At 36.3% G+C, this 20,990-nt stretch overlaps 1 protein-coding gene across 3 annotated transcripts in view; it reads left to right on the forward strand.

Moving 5' to 3' along the window:
- The window catches only part of LARP1B (La ribonucleoprotein domain family member 1B), a 116,956-nt gene that overhangs the window by 8,519 nt on the left and 87,447 nt on the right, over positions 1-20,990 (forward strand). For all 3 annotated transcript variants that reach the window (XM_029235817.1, XM_029235818.1, XM_029235819.1), the window contains exons 2-8: positions 5,339-5,397; positions 5,779-5,838; positions 7,844-8,018; positions 10,207-10,344; positions 14,644-14,787; positions 15,031-15,196; positions 19,199-19,343. In XM_029235817.1, coding sequence (XP_029091650.1) covers positions 5,339-5,397; positions 5,779-5,838; positions 7,844-8,018; positions 10,207-10,344; positions 14,644-14,787; positions 15,031-15,196; positions 19,199-19,343 — 887 coding nt within the window. The remainder of the gene's footprint in view (positions 1-5,338; positions 5,398-5,778; positions 5,839-7,843; positions 8,019-10,206; positions 10,345-14,643; positions 14,788-15,030; positions 15,197-19,198; positions 19,344-20,990) is intronic.

The following is a 20,990-nucleotide window of genomic DNA, read 5'->3' on the forward strand; positions in this document are numbered from 1 at the left end:
CTTAATTGTTATGGGTTTGTTTTTGTAGGTCCTTTTCTTCTCTTATGTTTCCCACTTAGAGAAGTGCCTTTTGCATTTGTTGTAGAGCTGGTGTGGTGGTGCTGAATTCTCTTAGCTTTTGCTTGTCTGTAAAGCTTTTGATTTCTCCATCAAATGGGAATGAGATCCTTGCCAGGTAGAGTAATCTTGGTTGTAGGTTCTTCTCTTTCATCACTTTAAATATATTGTGCCACTCCCTTCTGGTTTATAGAGTTTCTGCTGAGAAATCAGCTGTTAACCTAATGGGAGTTCCCTTGTATGTTATTTGTCGTTTTTCCCTTGTTGCTTTCAATAATTTTTCTTTGTCTTTAATTTTTGTCAGTTTGATTACTGTGTGTCTCGGTGTGTTTCTCCTTGGGTTTATCCTGTCTGGGACTCTCTGCTCTTCCTGGACTTGGGTGGCTATTTCCTTTCCCATGTTAGGGAAGTTTTCGACTATAATCTCTTCAAATATTTTCTCAGGTCCTCTCTCTCTCTCTCTTTTCCTTCTGGGACCCCTGTAATGTGAATGTTGTTGCGTTTAATGTTGTCCCAAAGGTCTCAGGCTGTCTTCATTTCTTTTCATTCTTTTTTGTTTATTCTCTTCCGTGGCAATGAATTCCACCATTCTGTCTTCCAGGTCACTTATCCATTCTTCTGCCTCAGTTATTCTGCTATTGATTCCTTCTAGTTTTTTTTTCATTTCAGTTATTGTATTGTTCATCTCTGTTGGTTTGTTCTTTAATTCTTCTAGGTGTTTGTTCTTTAATTCTTCTAGGTCTTTGTTAAACATTTCTTGCATCTTCTCGATCTTTGCCTCCATTCTTTTTCCGAGGTCCTGGATCATCTTCACTATCATTATTCTGAATTTTTTTTCTGGAAGGTTACGTATCTCCACTTCATTTAGTTGTTTTTCTGGGGTTTTATCTTGTTCCTTCATCTGGTACAAAGTCCTGCCTTTTCATTTTGTCCATCTTTCTGTGAATGGTTTTCCTTCCACAGGCTGAAGAATTGTAGTTCTTCTTGCCTCTGCTGTCTTCCCTCTGGTGGAGGAGGTTATCTCGCTTTGTTTTACATTTTTTTAAGGCACTTATTTCCTGTAGCAAAATGCCATTTTATGACATTTTTCCCTTAAATGTAATAAAACATGTGATTCATAACTGTCAGTGCGTTTTCTTAATTAAAGCTTTGCTAAAGATTATGGTCATGAGTAAAATCGCCTGTCATACTGCAGTTTTTGTTTTCACTATCCAAGCTCTTAAAATGAATTCCTCGTCTATTAGGAATTGTTTCCTTATAGATTAAGATATTAGAATAATATTCAAAGAAGTTGTATAGTGGCTCACCAGTGATGTTTGAAAAATGGATATGTGAAAATCACACACTTGTTCATGTATGTTTATATATACTTGGAGCCACTGGTAGCTTATTTTTCTTAGGTTTCATCTGCCTGAAAAAATTTTTTTAAATTAAAATTTCTTTATATTTTAATTTTTAGGTTGGCTTTGTTTTTCAGTCTTAGATTTTTTCTAATGATATGCTAGGAGGGCGGTTTCCTCCATTTTGGCTGGAACATGGGAAAATGAAAATATTGTTTTCTTTTTTAAAAATAAATTTATTTATTTTATTTTTGGCTGCGTTGGGTCTTTATTGCTGTGCATGGGCTTTATCTAGTTGCAGTGAGCGGGGGCTACTCTTCGTTTTGGTGCACAGGCTTCTTATTGTGGTAGCTTCTCTTGTTGTGGAGCACGGGCTCTTAGGCCTGTGGGCTTCAGTAGTTGTGGCTAGCAGGCTCTAGAGCCCAGGCTCAGTAGTTGCAGTGCATGGGCTTATTTGCTCTGCCAGGTGTGGGATATTCCCGGACTAGGGCTCGAACCTGTGTCCCCTGCATTGGCAGGCGGATTCTTAACTACTGCACTACCAGGGAAGTCCTGAGGTCATTTATTTAAATACACTTATCCGTAAACCTACAATGAACATTTTTCTTTTTTTTGGTGGGGGGGCTGTGCCGCTCAGCCTGCAGTATCTTAGCTCCCCAACCAGGGATCGCACCTGTGCCGACTGCAGTGGAAGCATGGAGTCTTAACCACTGGGCCTCCAGGAAAGTCCCTGCAGTGAACATCTCATACTGACATCATTGTACCTTGTGTTGATTACCAGATAATTTCTCAGAAATGAAATTGTTTCATTAAAAAGTATGTACATTTTATTTTACTTTTAAAAAATTTTTAAATTAAAAAATTTAAAGTTTTAAAAATTTTATTGGATTATAGTTGATTTACAATGTGTGTTAGTTTCAGGTGTACAGCAGAGTGATTCAGTTATATATATACACATATATTCTTTTTCAGATTCTTTTCTCATATAGGTTATCACAGAAGATTGAGTAGAGTTCCCTGTACTATACAGTAGGTCCTTATTGGTTATCTTATAAAAAAGTATATATATTTTATTATTATTATTATTATTTTGGCCATGCGGCTTGCGGGATTTTAGTTTCCTGACCAGGTAATGAACCTGGGCCCTTGGCAGTGAGAACATGAAGGCCTAACCACTGGACTGCCAAGAAATTCCCCAAAAAGTATATACGTTTTAAATGACAGATTACCCTTGAAAGATTCTACTGCTTAATACTCATTCCAACAGCATGAGAGAAATGTCCATTTATATAAGCTGGTCAATGCTTGGTATTCTCTGTTTTGTCAGAATGATAGGTGAAAACTGTTCTGTTTTACTTTACATTTCTTAGTACAGTTGAGTTAGCATTTCATATTTGGCCACTGGTATTTCGTTTTTGAATCATCTCTTTATTTTTTACTCAGATTTATTTATTTTTTTTTAAAGCTCAGTGTCATTCTTTTAACAGAAAAGGAGTGGGTTGATGAGGGTCTAAGAGTAGCACAAAGGACTTCCTTATGTGGAACTTGGAATTAGACAGATGTGTTCACAGTTGGCATTGCACATCTGCATGTTCCCCTTCTCCCTCTCTTAGGGAGTCTGCCCTGTGAAGTTGACAGCATGAAGGAGCAGACCAGAATGCTTGCTTTTTGTGGACAGCTAGCTCCCAAAGAAAAGGGCAGAAAGGTGTTGGCTTTGCAAGTCAGTTCTTTTCCTAAACTCATTAATCAGGAAACTTACTGTTTCTGTGGGAGGAATTGGGACTTGGGAACAGGGATATTCCAGGAAAGTCTTCCTTTTAAAAAAGTAAATTAGGGGTTTCCCTGGTGGCACAGTGGTTAAGAATCCGCCTGCCAATGCAGGGGACACGGGTTCAATCCCTGGTCCGGGAAGATCCCACATGCCGTGGAGCAACTAAGCCCGTGCACCACAATTACTGAGCCTGCTCGCCTAGAGCCCGTGCTCCACAACAAGAGAGCCACTGCAATGTGAAGCCCACGCACCACAACAAAGAGTAACACCTACTTGCTACAACTAGAGGAAGCCCGCGTGCAGCAGAGAAGACCCAACGCAGCCAAGAATAAATAAATAAATAAATAAACAAACATTTAAAAAAAAGTTATTAAAAAAAAAGAAATCACTTTCCTATCCCAGCGTATCCAACCACATTGGCCAGCATAATTTGTCAAATAACTTTTAATGAGAATAAATTACAGTATTGATTGTGTACTTAATGATACTCGATCGATAAAATGTCAGAATTATAGAGGCCACAGAGTTAAATGTGCACTTTTTTCCCATTGTATTTCCTGAGGAGGTGTTAAAGTTGAGAGAGTAAAATTTAAACAAAAATCCAAAATTTTTGAGTTCAAAAGAATTTATTGAAATCAAAATCTCTCCCTTTTATTTTTTTAATTTGTTTAATATTTGTATTTTAAGGATTCTTTTTGATATGGACCCGTTTTTAAAGTCTTTATTGAATTTGTTACAATATTGCTTCAGTTTTATGTTTTGGTTTTTTGGCCAGGAGGCATGTGGGATCTCAGCTCCCTGACCAGGGATCGAACCCGTGACCCCTGCATTGGAGGGTGGATTCTTAATCACTGGACCACAAGGGAAGTCCCCTGATTTTAAAGCAATAGAAAGATTATTAACTCATGCTCAAATATTTTTTGGTTTGTAAATAACATTTAATATTGAAGTTAGAAAGTTTTATTTTTATGTGGTCAGAATAATTTTTAAAATTTCTGACCTTAATTTTGTGATTATTAATGTCTAATTGATTTGTAATAAAACTCGCTTGTGTGGCCTATCCCTAAATACTTTTCAGTACATCAGGTAGTTTGTATAAGGCTGTGTTTTGTAACCACCAGGCACTTAATTTACTTGACTTAGCAATGTTTTGGGACATGTTTTCTACTTTGTTGAGGGAAAGGTCTTTCAAATGTTCTATACTGTATAACTTCCATACAATATACATGATATTTACAAAATATACCTCAGTCGAATTCTAATGTTCAAATATTGTTTTTGTTAAATTAGGTTTTTTCCTGCTTCCCTTTTTTTCCTATCTCTCCATATTTTTTTCTGTATCTCATTTTTGTTAGTGAAGTATTTATCCTTATGCACATTGACACATATGTATACACTTATATATGTGTCCCAAAAGTATAAAGAAGTATAAAGCAAATACCCATGTACTCACTATTCTGCTTTAGAAATAAAATTACTACAATATTCAAGATCCCTGTGTGCCCATCCCTGGTGATATCTTCATCCTTCATCAGTCTTCCTTTCATGAAATCTTATTTGAATGTTTCTCGGTTTTAACTCAAAGATTACTTTGTTTTAGTCTATGAATTGGTCATTGCCACGATTTTTGGGATTCATGTTTTGCTGAATTACTGTGTGAAGATCGCTTCTATCTTTTATGGCTTGGATCTAGATACAGCCTATTACGGTTGCCAAACTTTGTTTTCTGACGACAAATAGTTTGAAGTCTTCTGATTTATTTTCTGCATGCTCCTTGATGCATGTGAATGTATTTATATGTATATATAATATATATAGAAAAATGTATTCCGTTGGGAGTTGATTCACTAACTTTACTGTATTAAAACATGTTACATTGCTAATTTTTCCGTGTTACATTCTATTAGTGAACGGATTGGTCTATCAGTTCAGTGTAAGTAAACTTAATATTTTCTACATCTTGATTTGAACACTGAAGACCACTTTGAATCTACATTTGAAATGTAGTTGATTTCTTGTTAGGAATTTGAGTCTCAGAACTTTGGATTTTGTTGAGAATAATTATTCCACTGACTTAACTGAAATTGGTTTGTTATTCTGTTAAATATTTTGCATGATGTGGTTGTAAAAACAATTCCATGTTTTTTTGTTTTGTTTTGTTTTGTTTTAGAGCTCAGTTCCCCCCAGATTATAAAAGCAGGAAAACTCAAGACAAAGAAATCCAACAAGGTATGTCATGACAAGAAATAGTTTTTAACTATTTTGAAAGGAACTCCTCTTAGATTATTGTGTATTTTTCTCTTCTAAGTCTATCATTGATGTTAGTTTAAAGTTAATATACTAGAAAATTGTAACCTTTATCCAAATCCCCATATGCCTCTGTTATCCTGTCTCTATCAGTTTAGTCAAGGTCATTATTCATGCCACAAGTTGGATCGTAAGACATTCCTCTTGCTGTGTTCTGTTGTTTGGAGAAGGTTTTGCGTTATTTTTGCAAATGCCTGCATATAATTGAATGAGGGTGATTTTAAAAATTGCTTTCACTTTTAGAAAATATTTTTTCTACTTAAAATTTCTAAACTGCAGACATAACACTTATTTACCTCTTAGGCTAGTGATTTCAGCGATATGTCGAACTGGCCAACACCAAGTGAATTAGTGAACACTGAAGTGAGTATTGTTTTAAGACTTCTTATTTATTTTTTTTAAATAAAGGGAAGGTATTCTCATTTTAACATGCTGAATTTATTTTACTTCAAATTTAGAGAATTGCATTAATAAAATACCCATTTTTCAGATACCTTGATTTCATTCATCACATTGCCTTCATCTGGTTGTATTCTCAGGACCACACATTTGGAAAGGATGGGGTACCATGCTGTCAGCTTCACGTAATGCCTACAAATAGATTACTTTTTAATGTGTCTAAGTGAAGCCCATTTTGTGTTTCAGAATGTATTCTATATATGTTTTCTTTGAGTTACAGTCTTTTCAATGTGTTGAAGTCCTAACTCTATATACACATGCATATATATGCATATATATCATATCAAGAGATGTTCAGTAAATGGATTTTTAATTTATCTATGAAAGAAGTTCTAAAAGATGTTCTGAGATATTCTATCAAAAGTCTTTTTAGAGAAGTAGTATATATGGTATCTGGTTACGTGGTTTCATTTGACACTACATCTTGCTATTTGTAATTTGTGCAGAATTATTGGTGTGTAGTTTAAAAACTATAAACTATAACTAAAACTAGTTAACTATAACTATAAAGCAGCTTAGTTGTTGTATAAATGACATAATAAACTGCACATATATAAAGTGTACAGTTTGATACGCTTTAACCTATGAAACCTTTGCCACAAACAAGATAATGAACTTAATTTGTAATTCTTCCTGTCACATTCCACCCCCTCACCCCATCATCCCAGGCAACCACTGATAAGCTTTCTGTCACTTGGTTAATTTGCATTTTCTACAGTTTTTTTTTTTTTAAATTGGAGTATAGTTGATTTACAAGGCATTTTCTACAATTTTATGTAAGTGGAGTCATACAGGATGCATCCTTTTTTTTTTCTGGCTTTCATTTAGCTTAATTATTTTGAGATTTATTTATGTTATACGTATTAGTAGTTCATTCCTTCTTATTTTCTGGATAGTACTCCATTGTATGGATATAACGCTGTCCATTCGCCTATTGGTGGACATTTGTGTTGATTCCAGTTTTTGGCTCTTAAAAATAAAGCTGCTATATCAGGACTTCCCTGGTGGTGCAGTGGTTAAGAATCCACCTGCCAATGCAGGGGACACGGGTTCGAGCCCTGGTCCGGGAAGATCCCACATGCCGCGGAGCAACTAAGCCCGTGTGCCACAACTACTGAGCCTGCGCTCTAGAGTCCGCGTGCCACAGCTACTGAAGCCCGCGCGCCTAGATCCCGTGCTCCACAGCAAGAGAAGCCACCGCAATGAGAAGCCTGTGCACCACAACAAAGAGTAGCCTCCGTTCGCCACAACTAGAGAAAGCCCGCGTGCAGCAACGAAGATGCAACGCAGTCAAAAATAAATTTATAAAAAGAAATAAAGCTGCTATATAAGCATTTATGTACAAAATTTTGCATGGAATAATGTTTTTCTTGGGAGTAGAATGGTTGGATTTTATGGTAGCTATTTATTTAACTTTTAAAACTACTAAACTTTTTATTCCACCAGCAGTGTATGAGAATTCTACTTATTCTGTAGCCTCACTAATACTCTATGTGGTCAGCCTTTTAATTTTAGTCAGTCTAGTAGGTGTATAGTGGTATCACACTATAGTTTTTAATTTGCATTTTTCTAATGATGTCAAGCACATTTTCATGTACATTTGTCATCACTATATCTTTTTGATGAAGTGTCTGTTCAACTCTAGCCCACATTTCAATTGTTTTCTTGTTACTGCATTGTAGAGTTCATTATATATTTTAGATACAAGTCCTTTTATCAAATACTTAGCAAATATTTTCTTCCAGTTTTTCAAATGACTTTTAACAGTGTCTTTTGTAAAGTAGTTTTTTATTTTTGATAAAAGTTGTCATTCTTTTTGCGATATTTAGGTAAGGTGTTACCACAGATTTTTGGATATGTTAGTGAAAATGTTCATGAAAATTATTTCATTCAGAAAACCTTTTTGCAGTGTCAGAGTGTCATCAGCCTAGGAAATAAGAAGCCGCAAAACAGAAAAGAAAGAGAAGACAAGGTTGAAAAGAGAAGTAACAGTGAAAGCAAAGAAAGCCGGGAAACAAAATTAGATGGTCCTGGTGAAAATGTCAGTGAGGATGAGGCTCAGTCAAGTAATCAACGAAAGAAAGGTTAGTTTGTTTACATCTTCATTTTGATTTTTAAGTTTTTGAAGAGAGTTGTAGTAATGAAGAATTGTATTTAATCAGTTGATTCCTGGTAGTCACCAGTTAGTAGTTTGGATTTCTTCAGGATACCATCTACAATGGTAACTGATTTTCTTTTATAGCATTTCTGAACTATGAGACTTTCCTCTCTACATTTGACTTGTATTTTATGTAAGAATGGATTTAAATTCCACCGATAGAGGTGGGTGTAGATATATTCTTGGAAAGTTGTATGATAACTATTGTTTTTTAAATCTGCATTGGAACAGCTCCCTTTTTTTCAGGAAATTTTGAGAAAATATTTTTCTGAGACAAAATTGAGAACAATCTTGGTCAACTCTTTTTCCTCATTGCATTCCCCCATTACTCTTTGAAGGAAAAAAATATTGTCTTTACATCCTTTTCCATATTCTTTTAGGAACTTCTCATATGTCTAGGGACAGATTATGATTTAATTGGTAAAAGCATATTCTCATTAAGTGTTCTGAGTCTCAATAAAAGTGTCTTCAGGGGTTTTTAGGCAGAAAAGTTCTTTAAACTGTCAGAAGGTCAGTAGCTGAGACAAAGTGAACTCTGGGGAGAGGGCAGGGGGTGCTAGTGGAGAGGTAGGAAAGGTCCATGTTATTCAGGGCTTTGGTAACTTGGAATTGGTATTTTAAGTACTGTGGGAAGCCATTGAAGCATTTTAATTTTTGGAGGTGATGGGGCATGGGAGGGGACATTTCATGATGAATTAGTTGCCAGCCAACTTCTTTAATAATGGAACTAACAGCCTACCGTGTACTGAGCACTTACTTGAATTTTTCTTTTTTTTGATGACTATTATAACCCTTAGCTGCAGGGTAATCATGAGGCTCACTCGATATAGTATGCCAAGGGTAATTGCTCAGAAGTGGTGGCAGTAGGACAACCATGTGGTTGTTACAAAAAATTTCCCCATTTCTTGAATGCTTAATCACTAACCTTTTTCATGCTCCTTTGATGCATAAGTAGTCTTTTTGACTGTCTAGAAGTCATACAGGTAACAAGACCTATCCTGCTCTAAAATTTGTCTTCCTTGTTAGTTGCTTCAATTAAAACTGATTAGCCAACACTAAAATGTGGGTGTTTGTAGTTAAAGTAATTTTATATAATTGGGTCATGAATTGACTCTCCTTAGAGCACACATGTTTATCTTTAAGTGCTTATTTATGCCCAAAGTATCTCATTGATAGAATTTACAGTATAGACTTTAAGGAGTTTTTAGATTCTTTCATATTCTCTTTTCCTTATCTGTCTGTAGTTTGCAGTATTAGTAGGAAATTAGTACACTAATATTCCCTTAATTACTTTGATAGTTTTTTCCTTTGCCCATGAGTCTGTTTTAGTTGAAATTAGTACACTAATATTCCCTTAATTACTTTGATAGTTTTTTCCTTTGCCCATGAGTCTTTTTGTTTTAGTTGAAATATATAGAAGTGTTCAGGCAGAAGACTGAACATTTTGAAACCTTAACTATGGAATTCATGAATAGGTAACCTTCAGGATTTCACTATACTAAATATAACAATTAATTACACTATCACTTAGTCAACAAGAAGCTTTAAATTGCTTGTATCTCTTAAGAAGTTAGGAAAATGTGTAGTAGCTATACAAAGGTTTATCAAATGCAGTTAGACAGATTTTATACTTAAACTTTATTTTGAAAAAGCTCTTTCATTAGTAGTGATGCTGGATGAATTAATATTTGAGGCAGTGATTTGAAACTAAAAGTGTTTTGAATCACTGGTCAAACAGTTATCAGGTATACCCTGTTCTAAAGCCTAAGTATCAAGTATTAGATGGAAGTAGTGTGTACACTTAATATTTTTTATGGCTTATTTGTCAGAATTAAACAGAAGAGTGTGCATTTCACTTAAAAGCAAAAGAATTCCAATGATACTCTATCACTGGCTTTTCACTTGAGTTTTAGAAACTTATTATTTGCCCAAACAAGTTTATTAAAGAGCTGGGGGAGCAGAAGAAAATCATTTTGGTACTCTATAAGTAATCCCTTTAAGGACAAATTAAGTCTTTCATTTATTTAATTAAAATTTAGAGTCCTTTCACAATTGCAAAGCTTTAATGAAAATTGTGCATTGTCATTAAATGATTTTATTTTGTTTTCTTCAAGCTAATAAGCACAAGTGGGTACCACTCCACTTAGATGATGTAAGACCAGACAGTCAAGAAAGACCAGGGTCCCGGAATAGCTCAAGATGTCAACCTGAAGCAAATAAATCACATAACAATAGGAGAAATGACACACGAAGTAAGTAACATTCTAAGAGAAAAATGAGTCATCTAGTCTTAATCTTACTATTTTAACAACCATGTATAGTATAAACTATTTGAGAGTAAGTTGCAGACATTGTGCCCCTTTAACCCTAAATACCTTCAGAGTATGTATCATAAGATCAGTAATACACTGTGACTATCCACAGGCAGAATTTCTCAATAATGCCCTTTACAGTTTTTTTCTCTTTTCTGGGATCTAATCTGTGATCACACATTGCTTTTAGTTGTCTCTGTTAGTCTGGAATAATTCTTCTGCTTTTGTCTTTCATGACGTTGATTTTTTTCTGAAGGCTTTAAGACAGTAATGTGGTAGCTATACTTATACCTTTGGGTTTTCTGATGTTTCCTCATGATTGGATTTGGGTTATAAATTTTTGGCAGGAATACTGTAAAAGTTAAATGGTTTTCTTTGTAGTGTATAACCTGAAAACACATGTGGTATTGGTTTATCTTATTATTGGTGATATTAACTTTGAGCACTTGGTTAAGATGAGGTACTCCAGGTTTCTTTATTGTAAAGATACCCTTTTTCCCTTGGTAATTAACATGTGATTTGTGGAGAGAGACTTTGAGACTGTGGGAATACCCATTTTATCATCAGACTTTTCATATGAGCTTCAGTTTCCATTGGTGATTTTTATTCTTGCCTGATTATTACCATGATGGTTGCAAATGCTGAATAGGTAATCTTGAGAATTTCACTATACTAGTATTTGTCTTACTGCATCTTTCTTTCTATATTTATTAGCTGGCATTCCACTGTAAAGAACAACTTCCTATTATTAGTGTGGACTAAAGGCTTCTTATGTTTTCAGTGGTTGAAATTGTTATCATGATTGTTTAATTTAATGCTCAAATTGTCCCAGAGTTGGCTAGTGGAAGCCTCTTCTGGGTGGTTTCTGGATCATTCTTTAAAAAGTCAACTTTACTGAGTTAATAATTATATATATTAAAGTACACTGAAATTACTGTCAAGTCCCCTAACCATGAGTCTACTTTCTGTCAGATTTGATTTATCTTTTCAGAATTTCATATAAATTGAACTGTGTAATATAAATTATATCCTCTTGTGTTCTTTTGCTCAGCATAATGATTTTCACATTCATCAGTGTTGTTCCATATATCAGTAGTTTCTACCTCTTTATTGCATAATAGTTTTCTATTGAATGGATATTCTCCTTTATCCATTCATGTTGGTGAATATTTGGCTTGTTACCAGTTTTTGCCTGTTATGAGTAATGCCGCCATGAACATTTGTGTACAGACCTTTGTGTGGGCATATGTCTTAGATTCTCGGGTAAACATCTAGGAGTGGATTGCTAGGTGGTATGGTAAACGTGTGTGTGTGTATATTTTTTTGCTGTGCCATGCAGCATGTGGGATCTTAGTTCCCCGACTAAGGATTGAACCCATGCCCCCTGCAGTGAAAGCGTGGAGTCGTAACCACTGGACTGCCAAGGAAGTCCCCGGTAAATGTATATTTAACGTAATAAGAAATTGCCAAATGTTTCTTTTTTTAAAAAATTTATTTATTTATTTTATTTTTGGCTGTGTTGGGTCTTCGTTGCTGCGCACAGGCTTTCTTTAGTTGCGGATATGGGGCTACTCTTTGTTTTGGTCCGCAGGCTTCTCATGGCGGTGGCTTTGCTTTGTTGCGGAGCACGGGCTCTAGGCATGCCAGCTTCAGTAGTTGTGGTATGTGGACTCAGTAGTTGTGGCTTGCGGGCTGTATAGCGCAGACTCAGTAGTGGTGGCGCAAGGGCATAGTTGCTCTGTGGCATGTGGGATCTTCCCGGACCAGGGCTCAAACCTGTGTCCCCTGCATTGGCAGACGGATTCTTAACCACTGTGCCACCAGGGAAGCCCCACCAATGTTTCTTTCCTTTGCTATATGTTAGGTCATATGTCTTGTGGAATTTCCCATATTTTGGATTTGGCTAAATGCTTTATCGTGATACTCCTTAACATGTTCCTTTGTCTTTTCTAAGTGTAACTGGCAATAATAACTAGAGGTTTGGTTAAGATCCAGTTTATTTTTGTTTTGGTAGGAATATTTCATAGTGTGTTTGTGTCAACGCAGTAGGAATAAAATGTCTAGGTGTCTTACTTTCAGATTGTTTTGTGGTTGAGTTGGTTAACAGGTGTTGTTAGCCTTATCCATCCATCATAAAGTGTCCCATCAGGGACTTCCCTGGTGGCTCAGTGGTTAAGAATCTGCCTGCCAGTGCAGGGGACACGGGTTCGAGCCCTGGTCCAGGAAGATCCCACAGGCCGTGGAGCAGCTAAGCCCGTGCGCCACAACTACTGAGCCTGTGCTCTAGAGCCCGTGAGCTATAACTACTGAGCCCGCGTGCCACAACTGAAGCCCACATGCCTAGAGCCTGTGCTCTGCAACAAGAGAAGCCACCACAATGAGAAGCCCGTGCACTGCAACGAAGAGTAGCCCCTGTTCGCCACAACTAGACAAAGCCCATGCACAGCAAGAAAGACCCAACACAGCCAAAAATAAGTAAATAAAATTAATTAATTAAAAAAAATCATTCCCCAGGTACATTATTTTAGCAGGGTTTGTTCAAGTTTCAGAAAGAAGAGGCCAGGAGGATATGTGGAAGCAGTTGGCTGAGCATTTGTGTTTTTTGTTTGTTTGGTTTTTTTTGGCCACCCCACGCAGCTTGTGGGATCTTAGTTCCCCGAGCAGGGATTGAACCCGTGCCCTGGAGAGTGAAAGTGTTGAGTCCTAACCACTGGACCGCCAGGGAATTCCCTGAGCATTTGCGTTTATAGTTTTCTACTGAAATCTTTTAAGTCTGATAATTTTTAAGGCATATTGTCCTGTGAAAGCATTGTACAGTGAGTCCCTGTCTAATCACCATCCAGATTTAGTCACTCTGCTATCTATAATTCATCCATCTGCTGAATCATTTGAAAGTACCTTGCAGATATCGTGGCACTTCAGCACTGATGTCCCAAGAAAATGGAGCATCTAAGAAAATCAACACTAATTCATTATATCATCTAAAATCTAGTCAATGGTTATATTTACTCAATTGTCCACAAAATATGACTTTAAAATTCTAAAACTTGCTACTGGTATCTAGTGAGTAGAGACCAAGGATAATGCTAAACATCCTATAGTACCCAGGACAGCCTCCACACTAAAGAGTTATCTGGCTCAAAATGTCAGTTATGCCATGGTTGAAAAACCCTGGTCTCTGGGGTATACATACCTTTACTTATTTGATTGTTTCCAATTGTTTTTCAAAATTGAAATGTACTTGTTTTTATTCCAGCATTATACAAAAGTTCTGTCTTGGTCAACATTTGCTATTGGGAATTCCCTGGCGGTCCAGTGGTTGGGACTCTGTGCTTCCACTGCAGGACTGCAGAGGGTACAGGTTTGATCTCGATCCTTGGTCGGGGAACTAGGATCCTTCATGCTACAAAGTACAGCCAAAAAGGAAAAAACAAAACAGAAAAATAAAACAAAAAAATATTGATATTTTGGGACCTTAAAATGTTTTTCAGACTGGGACAGATAAAAAAATACTCTTTCATTGTCTTAATTTGCATTTCTCAAGGCCACTGAGGCTGAGCGCCGTTTTTTTATTGTCTATTTGCATTTCCTTGTTTGCCCTGCCAGTCTTTTAATGATTTTTTCCTATTTGGTTGCGGTGTGTGTGTGTGTGTGTGTGTGTGAGAGAGAGAGAGAGAGAGAGAATGCACGAGGGCATAAGAGACATTTGTATGAGTTCTATATGTATTCTGGATATAATTGCTATATTGTGCTGCAGATATCTTCTCCCAGTTTTCATTTCCTTTTTTCTTTAAAAGAAATGTCTTTTACTTAAATAGAAACACCCTTTCCTTAAAAAAATTCCTATTTGTGAAAATAAGTATTATTGTGAAAATAAGTTTTTGTTTTTAGGAGTTTTATATAGTACAAAACTCAGTTGTCTTGGAACTTGTTAAATTTTTAACAGTACAGTTTTAGCAAACGATCTCATTATCTTTTTAGTATGTTACTTATCAGAATATCTTCTTTATATGTCAATACATATGTATTGACATATATGTATTTATATAGTATGTTTATGCCAGAGACATTTTGACAAATTCCTATGGAATCTCTTAAGTTTGTATCTTTCTGAAGAATGACTGGTTACTAATAACTAGTTACAAAGTGGGGAAGGGTGGTTACCACGTTTTCATAAAGATAATCATGTTTTCATAGTTGCAAATTGGAATGTATAAAAATATTTTTATTTTTAAAAAGGTTGGAGGCGTGAAAGAGAAAAGAGAGATGATCAAGATGAAGTTTCCAGTGTGAGAAGTGAGGGTGGTAATATCCGAGGTACCTTTAGAGGCCGAGGAAGAGGCCGAGGACGGGGAAGAGGACGAGGCAGAGGAAATCCTCGATGTGAGACTTGATTTTTTGTTTTGTTAAATTAGATGAACACTGAAAAAAGTGTGCAAGTCGTCTGTTTTTCCCACTATCCCATATACTGTTTTAACTGATTTTACGTGTCTGATAATAAAGATGGTTTTGTATTTGTTTGTTACCCCTTGAGATACTTCACTTTGGATTTTTCTTTATAGTAACTATTTCTTTTTTTTTGTTTTTCAATCTGTGATCATTTTTCTTTTTCTTTATTACATCAAGTGAACTTTGATTATTCATATGGTTATCAAGAACATGGTGAAAGGACTGGTCAACCATTTCAAACAGAACTTAATACCAGTATGATGTATTACTATGATGATGGTACAGGCGTACAGGTGTATCCTGTGGAAGAAGCATTGCTTAAAGAGTATATTAAACGCCAAATGTAAGTCAATCAGACATAAAGAGATGGGGCAGGAAAATCCATTGCAGTATCAAACTTTAACATCACTGATAATATAACACATTTTCTAAGCTGTTTATTAGTAAAATTAGAGCATGTTAATAGTATTTTATATTTTGTTTCTAGGAAATGTTAGTAGAGCATGTATAAAGTATTTTTAAAAATTTATTTTTGGTTCATGTTGTTATTTATATAAGACTCCTTTCTCTCTTGAGGTACTTCTCTGCTTAAAGGATATTAGTTAAAATGTCACGGCATAATATGAATGATTAAATATAAGAATATAAAACTACTTCATATGTTTGAAATTGAACAAGTGAAATTTAGCTTATTTGCAAATAAATGTTTATATTAAAAATTGCAAATGAACATAAATGGCAAAAAATGGTGATACCTTCTGACTTTATAACAGTTGGTTTCAGAATCATAAGTTTGTTTTTTAACTTTTAAGTTCTCTTTCTTTGTGACACATATTCAAAGGAGACTACCTAATCTTTTTTAGTTTTAGACTGTTTATTTTAGTTCTTATAATAGTTGTTTTCTGAATATTGAACTGGAAGTTTAGGAGAATATTAGTTTGTTGTATTATCTTTAAGCAAAAAATAACCCCTCTGCCTGTTAGTATTGTGTAGGATGTTCTGCATATTTATATAGTATGTTTATATAGTGGTGAGAAAAGTGTTTCCAAGTGATGTGCCTAACTAATTTACTGAAATTTGAACCTTTTTTTATCCTTATAAAGGGAAGGAAAAAGGCTATTTTTGAAAAGGCATAAGCATTTTTAGTTTTATTTATTTATTTATTAGTTTTTTGGCTTTGTTGGGTCTTTGTTGCTGCGCCCAAGCTTTCTCTTGTTGTGGTGAGCGGGGGCTACTCTTTGTTGCGGTGCGCGGGCTTCTCATTGCAGTGGCTTCTCTTGTTGCGGAGCACAGGCTCTAGGTGCGTGGGCTTCAGTAGTTGCGGCACGCGGGCTCAGTAGTTGTGGCTCGCGGGCTCTAGAGCACAGGCTTCATAGTTGTGGCGCACGGGCTTAGTTCTCCGCAGCATGTGGGATCTTCCCAGACCAGGGCTTGAACCTATGTCCCCTGCATTGGCAGGCAGATTCTTAACCACTCCACCACCAGGGAAGCCCCATAATCATTTTTAAAACATCCACCTTTATTTTAAAGAGAAAATGGACCCTAGTCCATTAATAGGAAATAATATCTTCATCAGCCTTAACCAGGCATCTTCCTGGGATGCCTTCATGGTGGATTTGATTGGCTTACAATATGAAGCAAATTGTTTATTTTATTCTTGCTTCTTTTGTTACAGTTGATGCAAACACTGAAGAAAAGGGCCTTTTTATGGGCAGAAAGTGCCTGGCATGTGGCTATCAACTTCAAAACACTATTCTTGTCTTCCTTTGTAACTCTTGCTGTCAGGTCCCTTCTGAGACCTGACAGTGGACATGCAGCTCCATGTCAGGATAATCGGCCTCCAATGTGCCGATTGTGAGGGAGGAGCATAGCTACTTCAGTGCTGACAAGATTTCTGATCATGCAGTGTAGAATCCAGAGCTTCTAAGGTAGGACATGATAATGTCCCCTAGGACACTGAACAAAGTATCAGACATGGCATTGGGCATGACTCCTTTTCTTGTTATTATTTAGCAGCAGAGTTTTTGGCAGATACTAGAGCACCAGGTTTAGAATGGCTCTTCACTGTTACTGTTCTCTGATTAGTGGACATCTGGATTTGAGGAGTCATGCTTTTGACTTTGTGTCTTTAAGGTTTCTCAAACATAGATAGGCTTATTCATTAGGGTTTGGATTTTCCTCTTTGAGAAGTTACTGAAAAACTTCTTGTACTTCAGGAATATTATGCTAAATATTTTGAAGTAGTTGGCTTAACTGTATTATGGATGGTTGAGTTCTTAAAATCATTTTAACTGAAAATGTATGTTAATAATTTGACATTTTTGATATCAGGATATTAAAAATGGAAGATCTTGATTATTTTTAACTGGGGCAGTCTCTTGGCATTCAGATTTAGACATAAATATGTTTGCAGCCCGTTAGAAGTTTTAAAAAGTGTATACTATAGGTAATAGTGATTTATGAATTTATTTAGATACTGTGTTTCTCACAGAGTACTAGATTAAAAAGGCATCTTACTAATTATTCAGAGAAGTTTTTGTCTAAGAACACTTTTGTGTTTAAATCACATGTCTTAATGTCTGAAAATTTCGAATTTATGCGTATGTATTATGTGCCTACTGCATTTTAGCCACTGTGAAAGGGCTTTTGAAGTGTAACAGAAAGCAGAACAGATGTATTCTGTGCCCACCACATGCCAGGCACCGTGAAAAGGGCTTTTGAGGCATAACAAAAATCAAAATGTTAATTTCTTCAAGACTTCAATTATTTTCTTTAGCGTTTAAGAAGAGTAAATGATTTATTAGTGTTACTGCGATGTCAGTTGAATTTCACTGATCTTAGGGAGCTTTGCACTTTGACAGTTGGATAAATATCAGAGTATAAAGAAGCAACTTGGGTATTTACATTTCTAAAATAAGACATTTTTCCCACCCAGTGAAAGGTAGCTCAAAGCCAGTTTTCAGTTGTAGGTGATTATTTCTTCAAAGTTAGAATTTGACCTAAATAATTCAACGGTATCTTGAGTTAACCCAACCTTACTCCCAAATATGAGCTGGCGTGCTTTCTTATCATTTGCCACCCTTCTTTGAAAACTTGCTCTGTGATTTGGAAACAGTATAGGATTTTTAAACTGTAAGCCATATCATTTGATGTCATGTATTTCTTTTGTATTATTCTTTTCTACACTTCCCCCCATTTATCCTCTTCTGCTTTTCTAGAATCTTGTTCTCGTTTTTTTTATATGCAGGCTGTAATTTAAATACGTGTTTCTCAAATGCCGTTATTATATGTTCTTCATATTATCTTTATATCTTGGAACTTGTAGTCGTTGATGATATAGTTTGTTCATTTACACGTCTCTCTATACTTTCCTAGAGAGAAGATTAAGGTGTATAAGTTGCTTCTGTATTTTTTTTTGCCCATATATATACCTCATGGTGTTGCAGATATTCTTTGTTTAACTGTATTCCGTTCACTTTTTTTTTTTTTTTTTTTTTTTTGCGGTATGCGGGCCGCTCACTGTTGTTGCCTCTCCCGTTGCGGAGCACAGGCTCCGGACGCGCAGGCCCAGCGGCCATGGCTCATGGGCCCAGCCCCTCCGCGGCATGTGGGATCCTCCCGGACCGGGGCATGAACCCGCGTCCCCTGCATCAGCAGGCGGACTCCCAACCACTGCGCCACCAGGGAAGCCCTTCCGTTCACTTTTAACGTCTTTTATAGTTCTGCCTCTCAAAGGGGGGAGATAGTGAACCATTCAAATATAAAATTGTGTGCGTCTGTGCCCACATATTCACTCAGTTTTTACTAAGCATTGTGCTGAATGCTAGGGTTCAGAAGTATTAAACAATGTCAGTACCCTGCCAATTTAGAAAACAAACTACTCTGTAAACTTGACATAGAATACTTCCAATATACCATTATTTTCAGTGATGGGAAAAAGTTGGAAGGCAGTCTGTTGATGTGTTTAACTTTGTTATTTAAATGAAGCAAGTTCAGGTAGCTTTGAAATGAAATTTTTCACTTAATTGACTCATTAAAAAGTTAATTATTGAACTGTTTTAAAGTATGGTTAATTGTTTATACCTGGGTAAAGCTGATCTAACAAAGAAGTACGTTTTTGGGAAGATACTATTCTAAATTTCTTTCTACCTGTGTAAGAGAAATTACTAACAGTAGGGTTTTGTTGTTATTATATTTACCCTATGTATGTTGTGTTAAATGTATATAATGTTATTAATAAATCAAAATAGTTTTATAACAATTGATATTATAAGCCATAGACATTTTAATATTCTGTTGAATAAATTGATGAAATTTATATTTACTTCTTTATTTCTTTTTTCAGTGAATATTACTTCAGTATAGAAAACTTGGAACGGGACTTCTTTCTTAGGAGAAAGATGGATGAGCAAGGTTTCTTGCCTATTTCCCTGATTGCTGGTTTCCACCGTGTTCAGGCCCTCACTACAAACCTTAATCTCATTTTAGAGGTAATTTTTCATACACAAAAACAGTCTGTACTTTAGTCATGCTGTGAACCTAAAACTGCTCTAAAAAATAAAGTCTATTAAACAATTTTAAGGAAAAAGCAAAAACAATCTGTAGTTACCTAAGGCTTAGACTATATCTCAAGGCTTTTTTGCCATTTTATAAAACCCAAATAAATGTCTGACCCCTCAAAGGATTACTTAATGATGTTTCCACCTATTTTTAACCTGATCCTTCTTAGATGGGTTGAACCCCAACACAAACTTGAACACTCTTGGGTGTTCTTGGTCCTTTTAGTCTTCAGGTTGCTATAAAATAGCATGTATTAAATTATTAAATTAAATTTAAATTTTGAGAATTTTTCCTATATAAAGAAGGCTAATTTAAAATAGGCTTTCTAGTTGTGTTCTTGTTTTTTTGTTTTTAATAAATTTATTTTATTTATTTAGTTTTGGCTGCACTGGGCCTTTGTTGCTGTGCGCGGGCTTTCTCTAGTTGCGGCGAGTGGGGGCTACTCTTTGTTGCGGTACGTGGGCTTCCCATTGTAGTGGCTTCTCTTGTTGTGGAGCACAGGCTCTAGGCGTGTGGGCTTCAGTAGTTGTAGCACGCAGGCTCAGTAGTTGTGGCTCACAGGCTCTAGAGCACAGGCTCAGTAGTTGTGGCGCATGGGCTTAGTTGCTCCGCAGCACGTGGGATCTTCCCGGACCAGGGCTTGAACCCATGTCCCCTGCATCGGCAGGTGGATTCTTAACCACTGTGCCACCAGGGAAGCCCGGGAAAGGATATTTAAAAAAAAAAAACAAAAAACTTTTGCGTTACCATTATGGTTAGTATTATTAATACATAGTGACTGATTTTTTTTTTGTAGAGTTTATTTATTTATTTTTGGCTGTGTTGGGTCTTTGCTGCTCTGCATGGGCTTCCTCTAGTTGCGGTGAGCAGGAGCTACCCTTTCTTGTGATGCGTGGGCCTCTCATTGCGGTGGCTTCTCTTGTTGAGGAGAATGGGCTCTAGGTACGGGGGCTTTGGTAGCTGTGACACACAGACTCTAGAGTGCAGACTTAGTAATTGTGGCGCACAGGCTTAGTTGCTCCGCGGCACGGGGAATCTTCCCAGACCAGGGCTCGAACCCGTGTCCCCTGCGCTGGCAGGTTGACTCTTAACCACTGCGCCACCAGCGAAGTCACCACAGTGACTGATTTACAGTAAGAAATACTACTACTGTGAAACATAGAAACACATAAGCATAGTGATTTAGAATAGCATAGGTCTGAATTCACTTAACATTCATTATGTACCTACCACTTATTACAGTGGGAAAGATGTCTTTTTTTCCCTTAGGAAGGTAAGGCTTCATTAGGCTTTGCAGTATAAACATACTGATTTAGAGCATGGACTTTAGAACCTGCATACGTATCCTCCTAGCTCTGTGACTTCAGGCAGTGTCCTGTAAAGTGGAAATTGTTACAACAATACATACTTCATAGGGTTGTTATGAGTATGAAATGTGTAATGGCAGTGTCTGGCGTACACAGTAAGCTCTAAATAAGAATTTGCTGTTACTGTTAGTCTTCAAGGATATCCTTCTGTTGATTACTCCTTTTATCTTCATTTCATTTCTACCAGCTTTTTCCTATATGTATTTGAAT

The sequence above is a fragment of the Monodon monoceros genome, unplaced genomic scaffold, assembly GCF_005190385.1.
Source record: "Monodon monoceros isolate NGI ecotype Baffin Bay Population unplaced genomic scaffold, NGI_Narwhal_1 Super_Scaffold_20, whole genome shotgun sequence".
In the NCBI taxonomy this organism is placed as follows: domain Eukaryota; kingdom Metazoa; phylum Chordata; class Mammalia; order Artiodactyla; family Monodontidae; genus Monodon; species Monodon monoceros.